General features: G+C 35.3%; 2 protein-coding genes across 3 annotated transcripts in view; one reads left to right on the forward strand and one right to left on the reverse strand.

Annotated features, from left to right (window-relative positions):
- Positions 1-331: 331 nt before the first annotated feature.
- Positions 332-26830, reverse strand: LOC145664085 (cdc42 homolog). Of its 2 annotated transcripts, XM_081730432.1 has the most exons (7): positions 26319-26504; positions 20408-20525; positions 19945-20017; positions 15538-15647; positions 6473-6646; positions 3858-3958; positions 332-463 (listed from the first exon to the last, which is right to left on the reverse strand). In XM_081730432.1, exons 1-6 carry the CDS (start codon positions 26321-26323, stop codon positions 3863-3865), a joined length of 576 nt encoding a protein of 191 aa, XP_081586558.1. In that variant the 5' UTR covers positions 26324-26504; the 3' UTR covers positions 332-463; positions 3858-3862. The 2 variants fall into 2 exon arrangements, with proteins under 2 accessions (XP_081586558.1, XP_081586559.1); XM_081730433.1 differs by lacking the exon at positions 6473-6646 and having other exon boundaries at positions 26319-26830.
- The window catches only part of LOC145664087 (ecdysteroid-regulated 16 kDa protein-like), a 72049-nt gene continuing 70959 nt past the window's right edge, over positions 25955-27044 (forward strand). The window contains exon 1 of the mRNA XM_081730435.1: positions 25955-26106. The gene's annotated coding sequence lies outside the window, so the exon portion shown is untranslated. The remainder of the gene's footprint in view (positions 26107-27044) is intronic.

Genomic DNA, 27044 nt, shown 5'->3' on the forward strand with positions numbered 1-27044 from the left:
AAGCCCCGCAGGGCTCGTTTTGAGTTGAGTTGAGTTGAATTTGAGTTTTACGTCCCGTTCAGCAGCGAGGCTATATGAGACGTGGACCTACTGATTAACGTGGAATCCGAACTACATGAGCTCCCGCCGGGAATCACGGGCTCGTTTTGTTTCACCTTGACCCCCATTATATAGACTAAATTTAGTGAATTTAAAACAACTGGCTAGAATAGCGCGTAAAATAACTGGCTAGAGTAGCGCGTGAAAAAAAGTACTTCCGGGAGCAACACTCTCCCGAGCGGGTCGTAATAATTTAAACAAAATTCTAACATTAAATATAAAAATTGAAATGAAAAAGATTTTATTTTAAAAATAAAAAAGTTTATTATATTTGGATGTATTTTTTAAACTTTTCTTGTTAAGACTTGTTTCCGGTCATGAAACTGATAATACCTGAGTATCTGTCAGAACTTCAGCATTATACCTGGAAAGGATAAATACAATATTAACATACAAAATATATTTGAAACAGGTTTATCGGTGTTATATAATATTTGAATTAATGCATAAAATATGGTCAAATCCTAAGTGTTTAATACTTTTATGAGCTATAACCTGAGCAATATTCTTGAAATTATTCATTAGCATAAAATAATAATATCTTGTCAAAATCAATTCATTCTAATAATCTCAAAACTTAAATAAATAAATAAATCAAACCTGACTTCGTAAAATAATTGTATTTAACGTTGTGATGTAACTAGGGCCTACTTAATACATTTTATCATATGTCACTACTTTTGCTCAGTACCTTTGTACAATCACTGTTGTCATTGGTTGAAAGGGGTTTTGGGAAGGGAGACGGAATATTTTGCTTCAAATCATTGCAGGGTTCAAGGGCGTCGATCCTGGGAGACCGGGCCCCCCAAAGCTCATGTGGGCCCCCCTATTGTATTTATGAATATACAATATTTTGTATAATTTGAATGCAATTTGTCTTAAAATCCTCATATATATATATATACCTTCTGCATCTAAATGGGCCCTCCGAAATTTACAGAGAAATCGGCGCCCTTGGCAGGATTGTGAGAATATAAGAGCAATAAAGTCAGTTGATATTTTCTATTTATTATTTCAATTTGTTACGATTATAGTGAGTTGGAAGGGAAAATGGGACACCAGAAAAATTAGTAGAAACTAATTCGGTCCGATACTGGAAAAACTACATATATCCACGCGTTTGGCCAGTTTAGCTGTGAAGCAAAGCACTTTATCCACATTAACTTTTTTCACGATATCAGGAATCGTCTCTCAAACCCTATCGATGTTCTTTTGAAACTCTCTGTATATAGAGATTTCAGAAATATCCACGACTTGGTAAGAAGAGAAGCAATATTTACTGAATATGGTAGTAGGCTATATCAAAAACTCTATTTTGGTTAATAAAGATGTGTTTAAATGAAACCTAAAGTAATGTCTGAGTAGGGAAATACTGTACTTTCCATGAGCTTTCACGTCGAAAGCGACCTACAAGAAGCACACGTGATGACGCTATTATTATTCAATTTTAATCTGGTGTACACTATGAGGAAAATTAAAGATAGCAGCTAGGTTTAGAGCTGAATGGCACTCACCAGGTTATTGCCTACGCTGATAATATTATTCGAAGATACAAAGACAATAAAAAGAAATGCAGAGGTTATATTAAACGATTTCAAGGACGTGGGGTAGAACTAATTGCAAGGAAAACAAATACATTTAAATTTGCCATGATCATAATACTGTAAATTAGAGACTTTGAAATACCAAGTAATATAAAGGTAACCAAGAAAGTTCTGTCACTTTTTCAATCACCACCTTCGAACATCGATATGTCACGTAAGGCTACCTGGAAGATCAAAAATAGTCCCCATCAGTATCGACGACCTTCTGCCAACGTTCTGGAAGGCCACGGATTCCATCGCGGTAGAACTTAATGAGCTGTGAAGCGAAGAAGGTATCAAGTACAGTTTGCGTCTCTACTACGGATTTGAAGTGGAGTCTTCTAATGTGATTGCCCAAGGAGTGAAATATGTGATACTCAAACGGAGTAATGTCCGGGGAGTATGGCAGATACAATAGTGTTTCCCATCCAAGGCGTAGAAAGTCGTCCCGGGTCATAGCCACGTGGGGCTTAGCATTGTCCTGTAACAGGAGGACTCATTTGTGATTCAGAAGTGCTGGCTGAATTTTAAGTTGTTTTTTTTTTTAACACGGCTCAACTGCTGACAGTACACACTTGCATTGATGCTCTGACCAGATGGTAGCAGTTCTCGATGCACGATGCCGCGAATAGTCCACCAAACACACAGGAAGATCTTCTTCTGGTGCAGTGCTGGTTTCGGCTGTTTTGGAACCGGTTCATGGGATGCTAACCAATGATAACGGTGCCGTGGAGCTTCGTACAGGACCCACTTCTTATCAACATTCTGTCCAGAAATGGCTCCTTACCCAGACGAGACAGCAAAGAAACATAGGTGTCTGCTGGCGTTGCCTCCTGGCCCGGAGTCAAATCATGTGGAACCCATCGACCCAACTTGTAGTGCTTCCCAAGTTGATAGAGGTGCTGCCGAATGGTTTCTTCACTCACACTGAATTGTAGTCCCAGTTAATCACATGTCTGGCCACTGTTCGCTTTAATTGTTACCTGAAGATTTTCATTTTTTACATGTGTTGGTCTTCCGCCACGTGGTGCGTCTCCGAGTGTTTAGTCACTGTCCTTAAACTTGTTAAACCACCACTGCACTCCATGTAATCACGATACCCTCACTAAAAGCCTGGCATATCTTCCGCCCCACTACAGCGGCGTTTGACCCCAGTTTGAACTCGTACAACATACACACCCTTATGGCGCTCTGAGGACGTCCCATGTTCACTCTGTCCTTACGCAAGTTCACGGTGTAACTGAACTGCCACAACCAGGATATATCCACACCAACAACTGACCTTCGCCTTATCTCCATTCGTATTCAATTCACGGTGTGAGGGCCAATCTAACACAGACCTCCACAAAAAGCGACATAACTTTCTTCGTTACCTTTATACTTTCAAAGTGGACACGTTCAAATATCTAGAATCAATATTAACAAACCAATCTCACATCCATGAAGAAATCAAATGTCGACTGAAAACAAAGAAATCGTGTTATTATCCAGTTCGAAGGATTTGTCTTCGCGAGTTCTTTGAAGTTTAAAATATATAAAACGATAATTATGGTTGCGAAAGAGGGTCGTTTACTTTCAGGAAGAATGCAGGCTAAAAGTATTTGGAAGTAAAATCCTGAGATAAATATTCGATTTCAAGAGGGACAGGAATGGGGAAATGGTGGAAACTTCTTAAGTAGGAATCGCATAATTCATACCTCTACCTAACATTGGTAGGATCATTAAGTATTAGAGGCTCAGGAGGGCAGGTCATGTAGCCAGAATGGAGGAAAGTAGAAACATTTTCAACATTTTAATTGGAAATCTAATCGGAAAATGACCATTGGGAAAATTAGGCGCAGATATATAACTTTGGGGCCCTAAACCACCTTCACCTTGATGAAATTCTGCGTATGCTCGTGAGAGACAGTAACGTTGAAATGTTGGTGGTATGAAACACCAACATATACAAACCAATCTCTTTCAACACATTTGAGCGAACAACAAAGCATTGTGTACAATACATCGATTACTGAAAATTAGGGAAATAAATCATACCGTGAATGAGTCTGCATAGTTTCTATTAAAATTTTATCATATATGAAACCCATAAATATAACAATTAGTATATGACTAAGAAAGAAATCCCATTTTTAATCGTGAAAACATGCTACTGCAACGAAGTTAAAACCTCACCTAATCTAAAGAATGCAACAGTCTCTGGATTTCTTCTTCGGTGGTTGTTTGTATGCAATCGCAGTAAGTATTGCTGCTCTAAATACTTCTTGTACTCCTTCCTGCAAATAAATAAATAAAATAAAATAAATTTAAAAATCGAAAAGTTTTGTTCAAAACGATAAGAACATTTTGGAAACGTTTACACACATAAAACATTGATTCAAATAAAATATATGTATATTAGAGAAGAATAAGTGCAACTCTCGAAAGATTGATTGTAATATATACAGTGAAACCTCTGAATAACGGACACCAATGGGACATGAATTTTTGTCCGTTATTGAGAGGTGTCCGTTACAGAGAGGTTCAGAAATTTAATTTCTCACAACGGTAATTGAATGCAGTAATATACAGTGAATTCATTATGTATGAGCGTACATGCCTAAAATTCAATATGAAAATACTCTATTTAGTACGCATTTGAATTACTGGGAGGGATGAAGGAGAAATTCATTTTTGTTAAATAATATTATTGCTGGGGGATGTGTTAATATATTCGTATACCGGTACTGCAAAAGATAATGTGTGTATGCTAATTTTCTTAAGTGCACGTAAGCATTTCTCATTTATTCAAATTCTCAGAACCTTCTCAAAAGATGCGTTAGGAACCAACTAATCGCCTAAACTCTTTTGTTTAGCGAGAAAAGGCATAATTTCTCCTCTACAAGGATAATAAAAGTCATTAGCAAGTGTCCTCTGAGAATCCTCGGTACGGTTGCGGAAAAAACATGTGTGTGTGTGCGTTTGTGTACTGAAGCGGTATCTTCGTTGGAGGAATGGATGACAAGGCATATGGGAGTGCATATGTTATTGACCCAGCCTCAGTCACTAAGAATATCCTCTTAGAGACAGTGAAAAAGGAAGCCGGGAAAACTCCAACCCAGACTTGTTCCAGTATCATCAGTAAAAGAAAAATGTTGCTTGTCCAAAAAACGTAATAGAAGAAACATTGCTCGTTGAAAATGTTATTGTAAAACAATGTTTTGTTACCTATGAATCTGTCGGGAAAAATGCAAGGCCCAGAGGCAAAAGGACTAAATTTGTTAGGGAAGGGAAGATAGTTCGCATAGAATTCTTGGCCATAGGACTGACTCTGCATGAGTGTTATCGCGTATTGAAGGTTTCCTAGGATTTCCACCAGAAAGAAATTTATTGAGGGCAGAAAAAAGAATAATTTCAAATTCAGTTTGAAACTGTTCTGTTTGATGGTTCACCAGGTCTAGACTCATGATAGATACTCTTGCGAGGAATAATGTATCACAGAACCGAGAATAATTCCTGTCCGTTGTGAAGAGGTTATTGAAAGGTCTGGAAAAAAAAGGACTGTCCGCGTCCGTATCTGAGAGGGTCCGTAAAAGAGAGAGTTTTGTTCCATAAGGGAACATATATTTTTGCAGGGACAAACAATGTATCCGTATAATAGAGGTGTCCGTTATTGGGAGGTGTCCGTTAAGGGAGATTTCACTGTATTTGAAACTAAATAATCAATGATAATTTTAGGTTAATTTACATTGACCAGCGATAACATTATGATCACTTACATAATATCTGGCATGTCCAAATTTGTCTCGCAGCGTAGCAGCAGTGCGGTTTGGCATAGAACCAATGAGATCTTGGTAGGAAGGTGGAAGCATGGTGCACCACATCTGCCCACGGAAGTTACTTAATTCCTAATTTCCACGGAGGGGGCAATGAGCTCGGACCTGACATTCAATGACATCCAAAGGAAATCAATTGGATACCTGAGTAGTACGGAGGACATTGTAGAAACTGAAATTCACCATTGTGCTTCTCGAACTACTGGAGCACAACGTTGGCTATGTGACAAGAAGTACTGTCCTACTGAAAGATGCCATTTCTAGCTGAAAATATGGCTGACATCAGTGACATAATTTCTTTTAAGAATTACATATTCACTTAACCTCCTTATAGCTGGTATCTACGTTGACATGCTAAATTGCTATCAACAACACCAAGGAGAAACATCCTATTCAGCTGCACCATTATACAAGTCTAACAAACGAAGCATTGAATTTAACTTTCACACTACTTTAAATAACATCGTAAATATACGACCATTTTCAAGAACTTAAAGAAGAAAAGAGGAGCTGACAGGTAGAACAGAAGAAATGCTGAGATCCTGAGAGAAAGAGCTGAATGCTGAGAGAAGGAGAGAATAAACATTTATCCACAAAAGGAGAAGAAATGCAATTGCTTGCTTTTCCGGAAAAGCATTTTTTCATCGTGGAGAGACTACTAACAACTTTACCTATCGTCCAAACTTTGCCATCATGATGGATCTTTACCACCGCCGCTGATGGAATATGCTGTCAGAATAACCCACAAAATTCTCCAAACATAATAATTGAGAAAACAACATATTTAGCTGACATCCTTCTCTCCCTGATTGAGGGAGTAAATTTATGATAATAGTGACATGCTTGTATCATTGAACAAAATTGTATGTATTTTTGTCTGTGAGATGAATAATGTTTTTCTTAACAAGAAGCACACATATAAATAGTAACCCATAACTATAACAAATTAGTTGTTGAAATGTGAACAGTTCTTACCTGAGTTTTTGCAGAGCATTCAAAATATTTTTTAGCCTTTGTCTTCTTCACTAATTGCTCTGCTTCGTGCCTTTTGACTAGAACATCACTGTCGTTCCACTCTCGAAGATCTTTCTTTGTTCCGATAATTAAAAAGGGAACATTCCGACAATAGTGTGTGATTTCTGGAATCCACTGCGGAAAATAAAACGTGGAACAATTATTGTATATTTTGACCGAAGCTTACACTACGTTTGAACTTTGTTTCCTTCTTAACAACCTTAGTCCTCTTTGGCCGATCTAGCAGCTATCGCACAGGTCGATTACCTCTAAGAAAGAATTGAAATTTAACTCTTAAGGTAGTACGAATTCCACCTTAAACTATACGTCAACGTCATATGTAGCCTTGATTTTAAAAGGGGTGCTAACACTAATCTAATAAATTTAACTACCCTGAAAGATTTAGAAACTTTTGTAAAATAGTAGTTGCTAAGGTTTCAATGGAAACAGTTCGTGGATACAATTATTTATGAATGTGTACAAATATCTGGGCATAGTTGAAAATTAATTTCTGGCAACAATAAGGGTGGAATAGTACTAACGAATGATGTAAGCATCGTTCAATACTAAGCACCTAATATTGCCTCTTTAAGATTAAGGTAGTTCTGTAAACATAAGAAATAATATTTGTCAGTATGCTATATCCAAGAATTAAACTTCTCTAGCGATTGTAGGAAAATGAGAAGATAAATCTCTTCACTTTTGCTAATGTTAATTTCCTATTACTAAACAGCGTTTGCTTATTTTCACATGTAACTACCGACTTACAGATATATATAATAAATAAATAGTCATCTTACAATGTAATAAAATGTACTGATTTGAAGATCGTTCATCATCATCATAGATATTCTGCCTTTATTGGCAGGTCACTTGCCGCAGCTGAGAAGCTTCCATGCTCCACGGTCCTTCGCTAACCTTTTCGTCTTCGCGTATGATCTTTCTGTTTTAATATCATCCATTAATTGTAGTCTCCTTCGTCCCCTCCCTTTCTTTCCCGCCACCATACCCTCTAGGACCTCCCTTATGATACAATCTCTTCTTAGGCAATGTCCCAACCAGTTTCTCTTTCTCTTCCTAATAATATCTAAAAGTGTTCTTTTCTCACCCACCATTTCTAACACTCTCTCTTTCGTTTTCCGCTCGACCCAACTATTTTTTTCCATTCTTCTCCACACCCACATTTCGAAGGCTTCCAGTCGATTTTCATCACCTTTACGTAATGTCCACGTTTCCGCCCCATACAGTACAACACTCCACACGAAACATTTTATGAGTCATTTTCTCAACTCTTTATTCAAGGTCCCACAAAACAGACTTTTCTTCCTCCTAAAGGCTTCTTTCGCCATTCCTATCCTTGCTTTTATTTCACGTTCGCACTTCATGTTATTACTAAGTGAAGATCATTAATGACAGTAATATATTTGTTGTTCCAGGTGTGAACAATGTACAGATTCTACAGAAGAAACAATGATGCTACTAGACAAAGGAGCAAAAAGTTGGGTGAAATCGAACGTGCTGGTTAGATAATGAGACAATGCGATCTCAGCGCAACCCAAATATAAATTCCAAAAAGCCTTCAGATTCTATTGTCCATTATCAATCGAGTTATTACCCAGTTTAAAAGACATCAAAAGAAAAGTGTAAATTCACATTCTGGCTGACCATGACCAACGAAACGCCAGTTGAGGTATGTGAATCAAAATTTCATATGCAAGGCTGCAGACATAGTAGAGCACCTGAAAGTGAGCCGGATTACAGCTCCGAGACAGCTCCATCAGCTAAACTACCATGAGAGACCTGCAAAACTATTGCTTACCACAGCAAATATAGATAAGTGGAAACAACGGGCAACAAACACAGTGCGGCACGATGTTAACTTCTGGTGCCAGGTTATTTTCTCTGATGACGAGTCCATATTTTCCTCATTTTGATCCGGTGGACACACATGGGTCTGGAGACAAGCTTCTCTAAAATTCCACTTGGACTCCTTATCACCAACCGTCAAACATGGTAAGTAGTCACAGAATGATGGTATAGGAAGCCATTTGGTGCAATGGACGTTCAGAGTTTGCTTGAATGTGCTGGCACCCTTAGCAGCACTGGAACATTGAAATCTTGCAGAGGGGTCTGTTACCAATATTTCCACTGGTTAGCTTCCACACATAACTGTTTATGGAATTTAGCGCACATTGCAATATTGCCAAAAACACCGAAACATGACAGACACAAAATGACATCCAAAAACTTCCGGGTTAATCAGTCCCTTATGTGAACCCAATTGAATATGTCTGGTTATTCTACATCGTGCTATAAGACAACTCCTAAAAAAAACCGCTTCCCATGAGGAACTTCTCAAATGCTTGCGTGAAAATTTAAAAAAAGGAAAAAGTGGGCTGCCCAATCGATTTAAGACTACTTCAAGCTAAAAGTAAATCAAAAAGGTCCTTTTGTTTTTGTATCATGTGTGTACAGTTCAATAAAGCGAAAACTCTATAAGTAGATGTGTCTACTTATGATATGTTCTGTACTTGTACATTACTCTATGTACATTACTCTATGTAATGTTGAAATAATAGTAGTTGATTTAGCCGTTATTTATTGTGAAAAGTACATGCAATAAGTTGCGTACCATACGAATGACCCAAATAACTCTACACATTATCCACCTATTATGCAATACACAAACTATTCTCTTATATGTTTACCCTGCACTCAGACCTCAAACTGCCACAAGGAACTGGATCCAGGGGGACATTTAAAAAATCGACATTGAAGTTTGGTATGGAGAGAGAAAAGGCCTTCCACGAGAATAAAATTTAAAGGAAATCTATACTAAAAATATCATTGGTACCACAGCGTGACCAATTTTTCTAGATACGGTGGTATTGACGCTAGAAGAAGATATGGCTGTTGCTTATTGGCTGCTAGCGTAATCTATGAATTTGCTTAATATTTGGTTATACTCATTGGTGATGACTTCAATGTAAGTGGCCGCGGCCGCATTGTTTAGACCCATACTGAATACGAACAAATAACACGGAAGAGGCACAAAATTTTCTTGGTCTCAAGGGGAGTGTACAACGATAATGTGAATTTGTATGTTCTTTTCACAATTTTTGCTATTTAGGAGTAAAAGTGCTGTTTAAAAGGGCACAAGCTGCTGAAAAAAAGAAGAAAATATACATAGAATTAATTTTAATAGTTATTATTGCATCGACATATTTTCTTGTTCTGGTTGCTATGACTACCTGTTTATGTTGTTGATAGAGTAACTAAGATATAACGTAAGACCATCTTGTATGAATTTGATGTTCATTTAATGTGTCATATATATTCCAATGTGTATAATCGTGGTGTGTGACTTATTTTAATCTTATGAACTTTATAAATACTATTTAATATTTGGAACTGGGGAATGTAACGAAGAATAATGTTACATATAGATGGTGCCAAAACGGGAGCTTTGAGATTAGTTAGAAGTTTCAGTAAACTGTCTCATATATTTGAACACCACGGAGTACATTTTATTACGAAATAAAAGGAAAATATACAGAAATACCAAACTGAATATTCATAGTAATAAAGATACCAATACTGGAATTGAAAATACCAGTGTGCGAATTAAATAATTTATATTGGGGGGATAAAAGTAGGCCAACAGGATGTAAAGTCTAAGGATGCAATAATTAAAAATGAGAGTAAGTAATACCTTACCCCCCACGCGCACACGCAAATATGGCATCTGTAATAAATAAGAGATTTATTAATTCAATAAATCTAGACAATAACTATGTATGTATATATTCTCAGACATGGACACACCACACCTAACCTTACGTGTTTAAATGTACTCACTCTTGTGCCCGTAACTCTCTAAGGTTTCTTTACTTAATTCGGCCCGAGCGATAGCCATGATCACAAGCACATGTTAATTTTTCCATTCATATTGAAATCTTCCACTTCGCGTTATTACACACAGCTTGCAAAAGAAAACCTACTTCAGTATTATGAAAACCACCATATCAGTACAGTTAAACCGGACTTTTTTTTTTTTTTTAAATAATAGGTATTAGCCTATCATACGAGCAATGGATTGTTGCTGTTCCTGATTTTTGGCATCAAGGTCAAATCGAAGGGCAAATATTTAAAAACTCTCAATTCAAATTTCGAGCTTGTGCTTCTACTCCCCGCTAAAGCTTCGCTCTTCATGCTTTTCTAAATATCGATTTCGTGACGGAGCTCAGGAAGTCAACACTTACAATTACTTTACTGTTAGGTTACAGATGAGTTAATTCACTATGTGCTACGTTATTCAAATAAAGTATAAACATTACATTTAAGTTTTCCAGACAACGTTATTGGTGTGGACAGCAAATTGTACAGCGAAGAAAAAGATGGAAATTTGGAAAAGAAAGATGGAAAGGTTAACTTCAAAAAGCCCGCTCCAGTTGAAATGCTTATACAGACAGATAATGACATGGAGAACCAATCGTTTTAGCAAGTACTGAAGCAAATCTTCAATTATGCGCTTACTCACTTTCACTAACATGTCTGCTAGGGGATGCATCCGCAGCGTGTACATATAGCCACGAGAGAATATATATACAGGGTACCCATTTATTGTGTAGTCAAAATTCACTGGTGAAATCCTCACACTTAAACAATAAAAAAAGTCCATATGAACATAGGGCGAAAAACGCGTTGTTTCAAAGTTACGGGGTGCCGGCATCGAGCAAATTGTAACTTCCAGGATGAATAGCTCTAAAACTATGAGAGATATTAAAGGCGGTTAAACATATATGATTTTAGAGAGAGGGGAGGAAGAGCGGAACGTATACCTCAGCTTCCTCTATAAAATCCGTTGCGCCGATACGTCTCAACTCTGAAACATGGTTATTTAGATAGACAACGTACTAGTTCCTCTAATATGTCTTTAATCGTCGTTCATATCTCATAGTTTTCAAGCTAGGCAGATTCAAAGTTACAATGTTCTCGATTTCGGCATCCCGTAACTTTGGAACAACGCGTTTTTCGCCCTATGTTCATATGGACTTTTTTTTTATTATTGTTTAGATGTGAGGATTTCATCAATGAATTTTGGCTACATAATAAATTACCCTGTATATATCTCAGGTTTTGAGTACAGTTTCAAAAGTTCATTTCCACAAACTGTAAAAGGCAGTGATTACTATGCTAATTACCACAAATTAAACGCAACGTTTGAGTTGTATACACGCAAACTACTAGGAAATGAGGACCATGCGCTAACAAGGAATATACTGGAAAATGAAATACGACAAAAATAGGAACGGGATGATAATCGATACAATTGTATAGGATGAATATGACATGTCCGACCTTCGCCAAGTATGGTGGAAGAATTTATTTATTTACTTCTTCTTGGCCAACCGTTAAGAGCATTTATAAATCCATATATATGACTTTGTTATGCCCAATTAGTACATTCAAATTCACGAATGACGACGAACTGAAGGGTATAAAGATATGATTGCTAGTAACAACCGTAGTCATAATAATATAGAACAACTGAACAACGATGAAAATAATGGGGAAATTAGATATGACCAAAAGTGAATAGTTTACATCGCTCATTTCGAAATACAGCTAGAAGATTAAACTTACAAGAAACGACAAAAATCAGTGAAATTTGGGGTTATACCAAGCATAGATTGGGGAAAAAGCGAGCATCCCCGGTGGGGATACTTCAGCTGACTTCTTTGGGGGGATCAAAATGTGATTGGGGGGAAAATCCCCCTCATCCCCCGGTAATTCGCACCCTAGAAGATACTAATTTACCAGTAACTGAGATATCAACGACCGTGATTGACCTTATACGACAACTAGGACAGCATATGGACTCCAAAATGGAACAAGTAATACAAAAATTGGATATCAAAATGGAACAAATAGCGCAGCATTCAAGTGCCAGAGTAGAACAATGTCGGAATTGATAAACACCAAACTGGAACTAACCGACAATAGGATAGAGCAAATTATCCACAGTTTTGTGTTTGTGAGAAGTAACGTTGAAGCGGTAGAAACGCAAGTTAATGACCATACAAACCAGATTAGGAAATTTCAAGAAGAGATGCAGACTATCAGGGAAAAACTTAGTACAGCAAATTGTAATTCCGATCCTGTCGTCAACGTAGCTTATGTGGAACGTAAGATAGTTGAATCTAGAACCTAGACCATGTGAAGAGGATAATAAACCACACGAAGTTATTCCGAAAGGGATTACATCGCTTGTAATGCCGAGAATGAAGAAAGAAGACCGCATTGGAGGAACAATGGATACGTAGAATCTAGACGTCTAAAATATTCTAATACTAATACCCGTTTAAAAGTTAGCGAAATAAAATCCCTGACTAAATTTAGTGATAGATCTGAGGAGATGCCAGCAAGTACATTCTTAGAAAAAATTGAAAAGGAGTGTGAACTAATTGGTGTAAATAAGTCTGTTTCTCAAAATTTTGCCGTATATTTTGTTACCGCCTTGCTCGGTATGGTTCAAAGCTGTCAGGGGTAGTCTACATAACTATTCAGATTTTAAAAATGCTCTGATAGCAAATTACGAGAATGATTTTATGTTAGCAAACCGTGATGCTCAGATTAGGAACACAGGGGCCGCGGTGGCTCAGTGGTAGAGCGTTCACCTCTGGTGCTTGGGGTCCTGGGTTCGATTCCAGCCCCCTACAAGTGAACTTTGTGGTGGACCAACACCGTGTGCGTAGTTTTTCTCGGGGTTTCCCCGTTTCCTCCCACTTTCTTTTTCATTCCACCATTTCATTCATTACTCATCATCACCGTCTCCTTTAGCCTAACCGGCATAACCGTGGGACATAAAACTCAAAGATTTCATTTCATTTTTCAGATTAGGAACAGACGTTACGATCCTAAGGTAGATAAAAGTCTCACAGATTTTGTGATTTCAGCGTACAACGATTTGAAACTAATCAATCCATATCAGCAGGAATCACGCGTCATTGCATCGATACAAATATTATTACCTTTTAGGTTGCAGCAAATACTGATCTCTTCCCAATGTATTAATTTTAATCATCTAATTATGATAGTTCAAAATTTTGAAAATCAGTCTATGTTGCAAAGTAATACTATCAGAAATCAAGCTAATCATATTCCTGTTCGAAATATCAATGTTAAGGAAGATTGTAATCCTAATGCAAGAGGTAATTTTGGAATTCCTCGTAATGGTAATACGATCGAATCTGATTTTAGAAGAAATAGAGATAATAATCCTACATCTTTAGAAATAATGTAAACAACCGACCTAATTTTCCACGTACTACCAGATTTCGTAGTAATTACATAGGTGGCAGAAATTTTCAGAACAGGAATCAAAGAACTGGTGAAGTAAATAGTATACAGGACTTTACTCAAGATTGTGCCATCCAATGTAACCTAATCGATTCTTTTGGTAATGGCAGTTGACGAGCTGAAGTTATGGCGTCCGTCAAAACATACCAAAGGTAAATGGATACAATTAGTTAAAACGTTAGTTCCTACAGAAGTTTTATCCAAGATTAACATAGATAATGTAGAGTTTTTAGATTGATTCTGAGTATAATAATTTCTTCATTGTATTATTATTTAATATGATATCGATAAGTTCTTGTTTTGTTTTACTTTGAATATTGTTATGACTTTCTTGTAATTCGTACTTCGTCTGAATTCTATGCAGTCACAATATGAATGTTGTCTTTCAAAGTTATACTAGTTATGCCCGAATAAATTAAATATGTCATGTTGTATTTTAACTTACACCAACTTTATTGTTAACAAGTATAAATGGTATTGAGTTAAAGAATCTATTTAGGACCTAAATAATTAACAAACTTATTATATTTTGAATATGTCCTTTTCATCAATAATTTTATAAAATTAAAATAAAATTGATTTAAAAGGGGTAAAATGTGTATAAAAATGAGAATGTTATTAAGATAAGAAAAATAATATCTCATGAATGCAATTTTAATATGTAAAGGCTATTCAAAAAGTAAGGTAACCATATATATGAAATGTTCAACGGTCCAGGATTCTTTCTCCAATTGTAACCAATTTAAAAATTCCAATAGTTCGGGAGCCAAATATACAACGATAATGTGTATTTGTATGTTCTTTTCAGTATTTTTCCTATTTGGGGGTAAAAGTGCTGTTTAAATGGGCACAAGCTGCTGAAAAGAAGAAGAAGAAAATATATATAGAATTAATTTTAATAGTTATTATTGCATCGACATATTTTTTGTTTTGGTTGCTATGACTACCTGTTTATATTGTTGATAGAATAACTAATATATAATATAACGTAAGACCGTCTTGTATGAATTTGATGTTCATCATTTTAATTCGTAATATTTGGTATTTATTGCACAATATATATATATACATTCTAAAGTGTATAATCGTGGTGTGTGAATCATTTTAATCTTATGAACTTTATAAATACTAACTATTTAATATTTGGAACTGGGGAATGTAACGATGAATAATGCTACAAGGAGCTGAAGTTTTTCGTGGTGCCTATACCTAATATATACCTAAATACGGACCTGCCTGAACTGATCTCAATGTTCAATCTCAATCAATACAGATGATTAGAATTCCAAATATCATAAGCTATATAATCCATCATAAGAATCCTGTATCCATCTACATTCTAGTTTGCACATACTTTAATCTTAATAACAACTTCTAATTGATATATTTACAAACTAATAAAACACTTCCTATCGAATAGCAAAATATTTTTAGAGCAATTTTGAGTTTCCGCTCAATCTGGGACTGTACTAAAAAATGAGGTAAATGAGGTAAAATGAGGTAACAAAAAATAAGGTACAATTTACATTAAAATACCTGAAAGCTAATGAAGGTAAAAGAACAAAAGTACAATCGATGTTAATTTATCAGTTTCAAAAGCAAAAAGACTGACAGTTAAACTATAGCATTATTGGTATAGGTAAAATCTATTCTATTGCATTTACCTTATGAGTTACATTCCAAAATGTTGGGTACGAGTCCAAGGCAAATAATACTAGAAATACATCTGTGTAAGGATATACTAACGGTCGTAGCCTGTCATATTCCTCTTGGCCTGTAAAAAGAAGAAAGCTGTTGTTATTTATAAACATCACCTCAACGGCGTCGAATACTGCGTCTATTTTGCTTTTTTTTAGCACTAAAAGAGTAAGAGAAGCTTCTTCCAGTAAAAGAAGAACGCACGATAATGGAATATGTGGAATTGTCTAAATAGAAATATTTAGTTACTTCGTTTGCTACTCCAACAAATACCACAGAAAATAGATGGATTATGGGCAATGTAATAGATACAAATGTTGTTATATTAGAAATATGGAAGAGAGAAGATTTAAGGACCTGCTGTGATGAGAAAGGATTCAGTGAGTGAACAATTGATTCAGTGTTTCTTGTTCTGTAAATGGGACTGTTGATTGCAGAAATCCATTGAAGAGAAAGTAATGATGGTAACCATGTTGCAAATGTATTTTATTTAATTGTGTTCGTTACATAGTACAATCATCAAAAAATGTTCTTGTTCTCATAGTGTTACATATTTTATACTTTAAATGTGTGTTTCTTTAACAATACTTGAATAGAATTCTTCCGCGCTCTTTTTGTTGATTTTTTTGTTAGGTCTAACCCAGGGGTGTGCAACTTTTCGCATGGGGGCTATATTTATAAGTGAACGCCTGTGGGAGTATCACAATTCATTTCAGTGACCGCGAAAACTATGTATTTGACCCTAATATTGGTCATTTTGGACTATTTTAAATGTCTTGGTATCTCCCCTCCCCGCCGACCATCGGGCCGCACACAATGGTAGCTGAATTTGCAAGTCAATGCTAATGGAAGTGTCACCATTGATATCAGCGCCCGCGAAAGCTATGGATTCGACACTAATATCGATCATTTTGGATTACTTTTACATGTCTCGGTATCCCCCCCCCTCCCGGTGACTCTCGGCCCGAAACCGAATAGGGTGAATTTGGAAGTTAATTTGACTGGAGTTTCCCCATTGATCTCAGCGACCACGAAAACTATGAATTCGACACTAATATCGTTCATTTTCTACTACTTTTACTTGTCCTGGTAAACGATCCCCCTGAGACCCTCCCTGGTTCCAATTTTGACAAAAACGCTTTGCCTTGGTCTGGGGCCAGGACCAAGGTATACGTGACCAAAATTTGGTAACTCTCAGTCAATTTGTCTGGTCCCCAGGCCTGTCCCGCTAAACGCCCCCCTGAGACCACCCTGGTTCGAAATTTAAAAAAAAAGCTTTGTCTTGATCTGGGGCCTGGACCAAGGTACCCCTGACCAAAATTTGGTAACTCTCGGTTCACGCGTCTGGTCCCCAATCCGCACACAGATAGACAGACAAACATACATACAAACTCTTTATTTTATTTATATTAGATTAGATTAAAATCACTTGATTTAACTTTTTATAAATACTATGACAAAATGAAGCAATTTCAATAATGAACATAATAGAAATTAAAGATTCTTTAAGGGCAGAAGCTTCTCAGAAATTTAGAACTCTATTCCTTGACATTTGGAGGGGCAATGCTCAGTGGCGGATCTACCTGGGGCCGGGGAGTCTAGGGCCCCTTAGTTTTTGTGGTGGCAAAAATAATTTAAGGTAATATTTGTATATTTTTGGAAGTTTATAGTAATCTCATGATGTACCTATGATAGTCTGAGGTCTGTCTGCCACCCAGTTTTTACCTTCTAGATCCGCCACTGGCAAAGCTGTCTTTTTATATAAAAGGAAAAAAATACATTAGAAAAAAGTATGAAGATATTACTGCCACCTAGCGTTAGAATTCGTTGCTATACATAAATCTTAAACGCTGTGTGATATCGAATACAGGTGAATAAACTACCAAGCATGTCAAAAAACATGGATCATACGTAAGTTTGTATGTAATTTTGGTGACGTCACTGGCTCAAAACCTGGAGGGTTGGGACAAAACACTCAAGTCAATCATATTATTAGTGAACCCTAGACAACAGAATAACAATAACTTCTTCCCTACGCCAAGTTGCGGGCAACCCTATGGTCTGCTTCCGGATTACTTGGAGGAATCTTCTGTAACGGGACGGGCCGTAGTATGTAAAACTTCTTTCTTTTGATAATCAGTCACAAAAAATAAGCCGTTTTGGATAAAAGAAAGAAGTAATATACTTTACAGTGTATTTTCCCCCCAACTACTGTATTCTAATTTTTTAAGTTATATTGCAGACCTGTTTTTATTTCTAAATTTTGGTTCTCGAGATAAGCTAATGATGACGTAAGCTTCTAAGAAGCAAATATATGTAGCTGGGAAATGCCAAATTAGAGGTTATGACTTTAGGGACGGACCAAGGGAAAATTTTCACCAAGGGAAAGTGACTTTTTCGCGCCCCCCTACTCCTAGCTTACATTTTACATTTTATTACACTATAAACAGTAATACGGTATTACAGTATTTTATTACAGTTTGATTTTAATATTTTAAACCCACTTTTCAAAAAGAAGAATTAATACTTAAATCCATGATATATGTAGCTGCATTCTTTCTTCTACATGCCATGTCTCCATTTGCCGATACAGCCCCCCTTTCCCCTAGTACTATGAAACTCTCTTCTTTGATGCTGGAACAGAAAAAGACGATGTATTTGACGCTACTTTACAAGAATATAAACAAAAAGGTCAGTAGAAAACACGTTATAAAATTTACTTTTTGAGGCTTGTTTTGGCGCCCCTCTGATTGCGGCGCCCCCGGCAGTTGCTTGGGTTGCCCGTCCCTTGGTCCTCCCCTGTATGACTTCTAAATATGTGGTTTGTTAAGCTGAACAAAATAATGTGGGCGAGTGTAAATCCTCGTGAGTAGTTTTTGAGAAAATCAATAAAAACAAGTATTTTCGTTAACGTTATAAAAGATAATCAATTTTCTATTAAATGGATAAATACAAGTCTTTTATGTAAACTTACAAATGTATGTATGCTCTCTGATATTCACGGCGTCCATTAAGATAAAACTAGTTCTGATACACGCACTAATCAAGCATTTCATTATGACATTAGCATGATGGCAATACATAGTATGATAAATGAAATAAACATAAAGTATGATCATGTGTTAAACTTTAATTCTGTTCAACTGTAATAATATCCAATAATAACAAATGCGAGGTGTGTTCAAAAAAAGACAGAACTTTTACTATAAAATTTGTATTGCTAATTTTATAACATTTTAAGCACTGTTCCCTTTAAAGTACTCCCCGCTATCGGACAATACTCTATTTCGAACTTTTCTTCCATTTCTGGAAGTATCCTGGAATGCACTTTTTAAGGAGGCGCGTAGGTTTCTTGTCGCATACTCCAGAATCTGGTCTATAGTTTGAAAACGATGTCCTTAATAGTGAGTTTAAGTTTGGGAAACAGGAAAATGTCTGTTGGGGCTAGATTCGGAAAATTGGGTGGATGGACCACAAAGGGAGTCTGGCGTTTGGTCAGACAACTGTGGACGAATTTTACATTGACACGACACATTTGAAGCTTTTTAGTTAAAGTTTGATGTCAAGATCCTATGCTGATGCCCACTCGGTTATTTCAACGACTTTTTTCTGCGAATCACATCAAGACTTCTCTCAAGATCGAGACGTCATCTGTTGATTGATTTCGCCCAGGCTTGGGATCCTTACCGACCTACATTCTGCCATTTTCAAAACGCTTTAAGTACTCATAGCACTAAGGTCGATTCATAAAATCCTCCTCGTATGTTTGGTTAAACAATTGAAATGTCTGTAAGATTTTTGCCAAGTTTGTAGCAAATTCACACATACACAGACACATACACATACAAGTTCCCTTTCAAGAGTGTTCATTGTCACTTTGTCAGTAACCCGACGAACAGCTTGTGTACGTGCTCACTTCAGCGGCTCGGTGGCTAACTGTCTTAGCGAAACTAGGTAAATGGCAGTTGGTTACCGCAAGATACACTCAGGAGCCGCAGCGCTCTCTCTGTGCCGATTGACGCGTTATTTCAAAAGTTCTGTCTTTATTTGAACACACCTCGTATATATCAATTGAGAGATCACAAAAAAGGAAGATACATATTATAGTTGAATGTAAATTCTTATATGTACTTTACGAGAAAATCGAGAGAAACAAATGTTTGTGGCGTTAAAATGAATGTCGCCAATCTGATACAGTTGGATAGTTTTTATTCTGTTCCAATAGTTTTTATTATAATGTTATGCACTCTATAAGAAAACTATGAACCATTTAGTATTATATTGTATCTATTATTGTCTTAATATATCCTAACATTGACCCACATACTATTTGAAAAAAAAAAGTAAAAATTAAAAATGGGAAGTAACTTTACCAGCAGTGTCATTGATATTGACAGAAACATTCCGACCAGCAAAAGGAACTTCCATTTCATATGTGTCCATAATCTGTGGATTTTTTTAAAAAAAGAGGAAAAAAACATTAAACATACTATCCTAATGAAAATAGCTCTATTTTATTACATGTTCCTACAAAATAATTACAATTTTTCTCTTTATTTTATTATTGTGGAAATCAGTTTTAAATATTAAACAAGTCTGTTTCTTCAAACCAGATTTATACAAGTTTCCGGGTATATTTCACAAACATTAATATTTTTCCAAACATTTTATGCAATATTAAAGTGATGAAAACAGTAACTTACACATTTTAAGAAATAATTATAACCCTTTGTCTACCAAAGAGAATAAAATAAATTTGTAAATTGCTTTGCTCGAAATTCTTTACGATATACATAGAATTTGTTTTATCTTAAGAATGACCATTGATTGACTTACCGTAGGGATATAGGTGTCATTGTAATCATTGAATCCAAATCGGTAACAAAGACTTGTTTTCCCCACAGCACCATCTCCAACCAGCACTAGTTTCACTGTTTCTATTTTGCCTTCATTGCTTATAGTTGGGAAAATAAAATAAAAAAGATAAAATTAACAATGATAAAGGAAATGTTTTGTTTGAGGAATTAAAAATTAAAATATGATACCTTCATCCGATATCAAAATTGGATCAAAATTGCTATTCTGTTTTGATTGGACTGTAAATGTCCTTTGGCAAGGAAAGTCATTTTCTATTGTATATGCTCATAAAATTTGACTGATTTCTCCTTCCTCTAGAAACTAAGACGAACAAATCTGGTGGATTTAATGCCTAGATTCAGCATTCAACTTTACCTATAATCAACAACTGTAACATGCTTCCAAATTATTATCATATAATATGGAATAGAATATAATTGAGTTTTGTTTTAAATTCTTACTTGTATAAGAGTAGTAAATGCCCTTACGTGCTATGCGGACAATACTTTCTGTTTCCAAATCTGAAATTTTAATATATACATCCACTATCATTTATTATACTACTGTACAAATATTATATTTGATATTTGCCTACAAGACAAGTTACAGAACGTTATATATCACATAAAAACGAGAAAAAATATATTATTCTTATCAATAAAAATTATAATATGATCCAAACTAATATGTCGTACTACATTTGAGCGTATTTGTGTTACATGAATTAGCTGACATGGTGTAATGGTAAATGAACATGAATAATGTAAAATGGTGAATAATTAGAAAATTGATTATTATCCCTTTAGGTTCGAATTAAAGAAGTTACACTGTATAAACAACCCAGGTCTATTAGTCACTATTTTATAACACAATTTATATGAAGGATATAATTAACAAAAACAATTTTTTATTCAAATAAAATTATTACTCTATAGTTTACAACTTATTTGACACTCTTTGATCCTGATTGTAGTTCTACTGTGATCTGTATTCATTAAAAAGTTTAGATATTTCTTCACTTAATTGGGAATAATGTTATAAAATATGTTCTGCCAGTAGCTGTTACACGTCCTATGAGACTTAATATCCTAGTATATTGTTCATGGCCACCCAAGTCTACTCTTTCTCGTCTTTCGCGAAAGTAGTCATTATTCCTGCAGGATGATAACAATATTACATGCACATCTTCATGTTGATCACTAGTACCATTTACTTCTGTCAGCCACTACTGACCATGCAATAGACACATGCGATAGAATCTCTTCTGCGAAAAGTATTTTGTATATACAATTTTTATACTGGAAAGAATTTCGTACTTCGTGCTTTGTGAAGAAATGAAGAAAAACAAGGTTCCTCTCTGACATAGGAACAAAACAATGAGAATTCCTTGTTCCAGTAATTGCACACAGTTTGCAGATTGGTCTAAGGGTGTATTGCTGTGATGTTGAATGATTTTTCAAATTAATGCACCATCACTATATGCTATTTGCTAAGCACAAAAAGTATGGCGAATATAGTATCTATCTGGAAAGCTGGAATTTTTATAACGTATGTTTATAAGGTATTCATGTTAGTTATATTACTACGTTTTATAACGTAATTGTCATTTGTTGTCGCAAAATAATACGTTAGTTACAAGAAAGGAAGAAATTTGACGTTCTCTTAAAATGTCCTAAAATATTGTCAATTAACTGACCTCTTGTTGTTATCGAGTTTTAAAAATATGTATTAAATTATCACTATGAGTTTGGTATTGTGAATTTTTGTAGATTGATCTAGCCAATGTTGTATAACATTATTAATAGGCAAATATAATATCAATAACTTGTGATCCCACCTACTACGCAACTGTTGAGATATGAAAAATATCACTTACGTTGTTAAAACTTGTTTAGAGTACTATTAGTAGGAATCTAGAAATACGCAAGACATTATTATTGTGTTCTCATGGGTCACAACATTAACATACTACTTAGTTGAAACTGAAAATTATCTATTTTCAAGAACAACCTAAATTTAAACTCAACAACAAAATATGATAATTAACTTGTGGCCCCGGTCAAACGCTGGCACTTGCTGGTCCACCTTTCATCTTGTTGTCTTCAGCTAATTGTGTGATTTTAAACGTCCTATAACTTGACTTGTAGATAAATCTCAAACATGATATCTGCACAACAATATAATACATGACAGAGGTTTTACCTGTCAAAATTTCAGATTTTTAAACTTTGTTCTAACGAAGATACCTACAGTGTATAAAATTCTAAACTTGGTTTGAAATTTTACGTTTTTGAAATAATATTAGCTGTAAAGGAAGCAATTCTCAGTGTTATATTTTTTATGGTATATTTAGGTAGCATCATGGGCTCAAACAATTTATACTAAGTATACCCTTTCTTCTTGGGATAATATGTCTTCGAACATTGCAAATTTGTCAATTTCGATGTCACTGTTTAGGTAGATTTGAACTATTTCTTTTACACAAAGTTCATTAAATATATAATGGATAGGCTGTTCTTTGCTGAATAAAATAGTTTTTATTTCATCAAACTAGCGTTCACTTGGTCTGAATAATATTAGTTAACGCAAACTCATTCAAACGCAAGAAACAGCGTGTACTATTGTGAAACAAAAATGGTTGACATCGGATTTGGGAAAACGACAAAATATTAAAATTATTATTTGGGGACCCTGTAATCACATGCAAAGTATCAACAAACAAACAAAAAATCATTTGATTATAAAATGGTCATCAATCAATTTTTCTCTCGAGCATATGTGACATGTGTGGACGGTGTCATGTCATGTTATGTAGTATTATTAATTCTCACAATCCAATGTGAATCAATTAGTAAATATTAACTTTGAACATAATGTCATCATTTCTCTGCGCATAAATAAAACATTTATTGTGTAATTTACTGTGATAACCGACATCATAAATTTATATGGACAAAGTGATCATTTCATTAAATAATAGAGATCACTTTAATTGTTTTACGTAGCATATAATTGCCGCCAAATTTAAACAAATGAGTTTCATTTCATAGCACGAAACTATGGTAGACTTCCAAGACTATGCTAATTTAGTACTCAAGTAATGATCCATTACTGCTGGTTACAGTAGAGAAATAAGAAAAAAGACAGAATCAACTCTTCGGACGCTGGATCATATTAAGAAACCACAATACTCATTATATCATATTGTTTTTACTTTATAGAGATTAATATTAAAACCGGAAGAGGTGTGTACCATTTTCGGTCGCGATAGAGGAATAAAATCGGAGGTGAAACATATTCGTGGCACTGGATCCATAAATTAAAAAAAAAAAACTACTTGTCGTTAACTATTTCCGTCTTATCCATTATGCAGTTAGTGCTGCAACTGAAAAATCGTGGATTTTCATCACGTCCATCTTCGGCAGGTACACTCATGCCAAAAATGATTGTCGCATATCTATAACTGTCTTCTTGTAAGAATATAATTTGATAATGATTTTGCAGGGTACTTTTAATACTGATACTATGTGTATAATCGGGAATTGTATATTTATTGTAAATTTCATAGGAAAAGAATTATAAATACAAAAATTAGAATGAGTAAAACAAAATGTTGCTAAATGGACAAGAAAGTTTTATTTTCGTTTTATTGTACTTATTTACTGCTCTTTTGACATGAAATTTGTCACACACATGTCTTTGCTGATTATACACATACCAACATTATAAGAAATACCGGGAGAATTCTTTATCAAATTATATTCCTATAACAACATATATATAGACATGCGACAATAATTTTGGACATGAGTGTATATAGAAGTCGAGACAAAACTCATTCTTAGAACGCAAAATCTGTGTGAAAAACAGTTTTTCGACATCCCTTGCCGTTTTTTGCTCTGTAAAAGTTAGTATTGAAACCAGAAGCCCTAGTAAATTTCGAATACTTCCGATTTCCGTTGAGTGTTGTAGATTGTTGTAGTATGTTCTCGTAGCACGTTGAATCGATTGGAAAAAGAGCTTCTTGCTGTTTATTACTATTCCTGTTCTATAGTAATGAATGTTAAAACCATAAATGGCAGATTTCTACAGTTTCAGCTTAAATAGAGTTTTAACGGAAGAGGTGGAGCCTATTTTTGGGATGCTGAATCGATGACAGGAAACTGTTTATTCGAAAACATTTACTGTTATTGCTCTTTTGAAATCAGTATTGATATCGGAAGTACTAAATCTTTCAGTTACTTCCGGTCTCAATAGTATGTTGCAGGTGGTAATGATATATTCCCTTGAGACGCTGAACCGATTACAGAAAACAGCTTTCGCTATCTGTTACAGTTTTAGTTCTTTGGCCATAAACGCGGAAACCGGAAACGATTGACCATTTAGAATACAGGGTTAACCTATCATAGAAACCTATTCGTGGGACACAAACCGGCAGTACTAGTAAATTTCAACCACTTTCGGTTTCGGTAGTGTGTTAGACAGCGAAAAACATTGAAACCGGAAATAGCTAATTCCAACCATTTCTGTTTGGAATAACAGGTTAACAAAGAGAACGGAACCTATTCTTAGGACGCTGGATCGATTACAGAAAACGAGTTCTCGATATCGCTGACCATTTTCGCTCTGATATCTGTCGACGAACAGGTCTTTCTTTCTATAACACATCCAACACTTATGCATAGCATAGTTTTGAAGTCTAATTTCGGTACCTATGCATAGTATAGTTCTGGGATGCATAAGTTATGGAAGTTTTATAGAACGATTATGTCCATCTGTCTAACCGTTTGTCTGTCTGTCTATCTATAGGTATCAGAGTTAAAGCGATAAAATATATCGAAAAGTGGTTTTTTAAATCGATTCAATATCCCAAGCATAGATTAAATCTCCTCCGTCAAGTCTCAATTCAAACCGGAAGTAGTAGAAATAAATAATTTCTGGTTTCAAAGGATATTACCGTAGACCAAAAACGGTAACATTTAGCAGCACGCAGTTTCCGGCAATCGACTCAGTGTCTGAAGGGAACATATCATTATCACCAGCAACCCTCTATCAAAACAAGACGTGGTTGAAATTTACTATTTTTTCCGGTTTTAGTACTTATTTCCATTGAGCAAAAACTGTAAAAGAAATTGAGAAGTTATTTCTTATAATCGATTCAGCGTCCCAAGAATATAGGTTCCATCTAATTCACTGGCCTTCTATTCAAATCGAAAGTAGTAGAAGTCATATATGTTTGTTTTAACTTTTATTGCCATAAAACAAAAACTGTAAAAGATAGGGACAAGCAGTTATTTGTAATTGATTTAGCGTCTCAATTAAATATGTAATCGCCACCCGCAACTTTATTGAAACCGAAAGTATATGAAATTTGCCAGTATTTTCGGTCTCAATGCTGATTTTCATAGGGAAAACACAGTAAACGATATCAGTAAGCAGCCGTCGATTCAGTATCCCAAGAATACTTCCAGGTTACGTCTGCTCTGTAAATCTGCTACTCAAAACGGAAGTGATAGAAACCAACCCTTTCTGGTTTCAACATAGATCGCCATAAAAGAAAAACGGTAATAGCGGTGTTTTTCAATCGATTCAGCGTCTAAAGAGAACGCATCATCACCACCCGGACTACTCTACAGGAATCGCAAGTGGTTGAAATTTACTTTCGTAGGGCAAAAGTGGTAAGAGGTATCAAATAGTGCAATAGTACTGTAGTTATAGGTGCATTTCAAGTTTAAGGATTGAACTCACATAGTTTGGAAGTTTGCACACTGTTTTTTTAAGCCTACATTAACCATATGAATGAACGTTTTCAACCTGACTTATCTTTCTTATATTATTAAGATTGAAAAGTAAAATTAAACATTATATACTGTATGTTAGAAGTACTTACCTCATGTTTGAACGTAAATTCTTCTTCACTGATTTAAGAATAACACAATATGTATTTTATCAAATATTTGCAAACATTTTACGTGAATTTATGCTCGTAGCCATGATAAATAATACACAAAATTTCTTTTTAGGTTGTATGCATGGTTACAGACTGTTGAAAACTCGCTTGACGTCACATTCTAGCAAAAAAATGATTTGATAAAAATGTTATCTGTAGAATATTTATTTATCTTATCACTTTCCAGTTAGAATTTAAAATAACCACCCAGACTACAAAACTTATCAAAATGCGTATATGCAAACAATTTCCACATAAAGACAAATGAATTTCGTTATATTGCGGAAATTCAATTAGATTTTCAAACTATCATCATCATTGATCATCATCAAAAGTATTCTGCCATTATTGGCAGATCACGTGCCGCAACTGAGAAACTTCCATGTTCCATCGTCTTCTGCTAACCTCATCGTCTTCACGTACGATTTTTCACCTTTGATATTGTCCATTAATTATAGTCTCCTTAGCACATCCCTCTCTTTCCTGCCATCATACCCTCTAGCACGTCCCTTATAATACAATTCCTTCGGTTATTTCCTCTTTCGCACAAAGCCTTATCAGTGTGCAACATTGTCATACATGTTCTGTAGAAATGTCCTAGAGGCTAAATTACACCTCGATTCCTCCTGTTTCGCATGAAGAGTTTTGGTAGAACCTCAATCTTAG

This window comes from Thermobia domestica, chromosome 11, assembly GCF_964235325.1.
Source record: "Thermobia domestica chromosome 11, izTheDome1.hap1.1, whole genome shotgun sequence".
Taxonomy (NCBI): domain Eukaryota; kingdom Metazoa; phylum Arthropoda; class Insecta; order Zygentoma; family Lepismatidae; genus Thermobia; species Thermobia domestica.

Bases quoted from the DNA above. Each gene is read 5' to 3' on its own strand.
- LOC145664085 (XM_081730432.1), bottom strand. The intron at 20,018-20,407 runs GTAAGTCAATCA...AAAAATCCACAG, and splicing joins ATGACACCTATATCCCTACG to ATTATGGACACATATGAAAT. The intron at 6,647-15,537 runs GTAAATGCAATA...TATTTTCCGCAG, and splicing joins TTTGGAATGTAACTCATAAG to TGGATTCCAGAAATCACACA.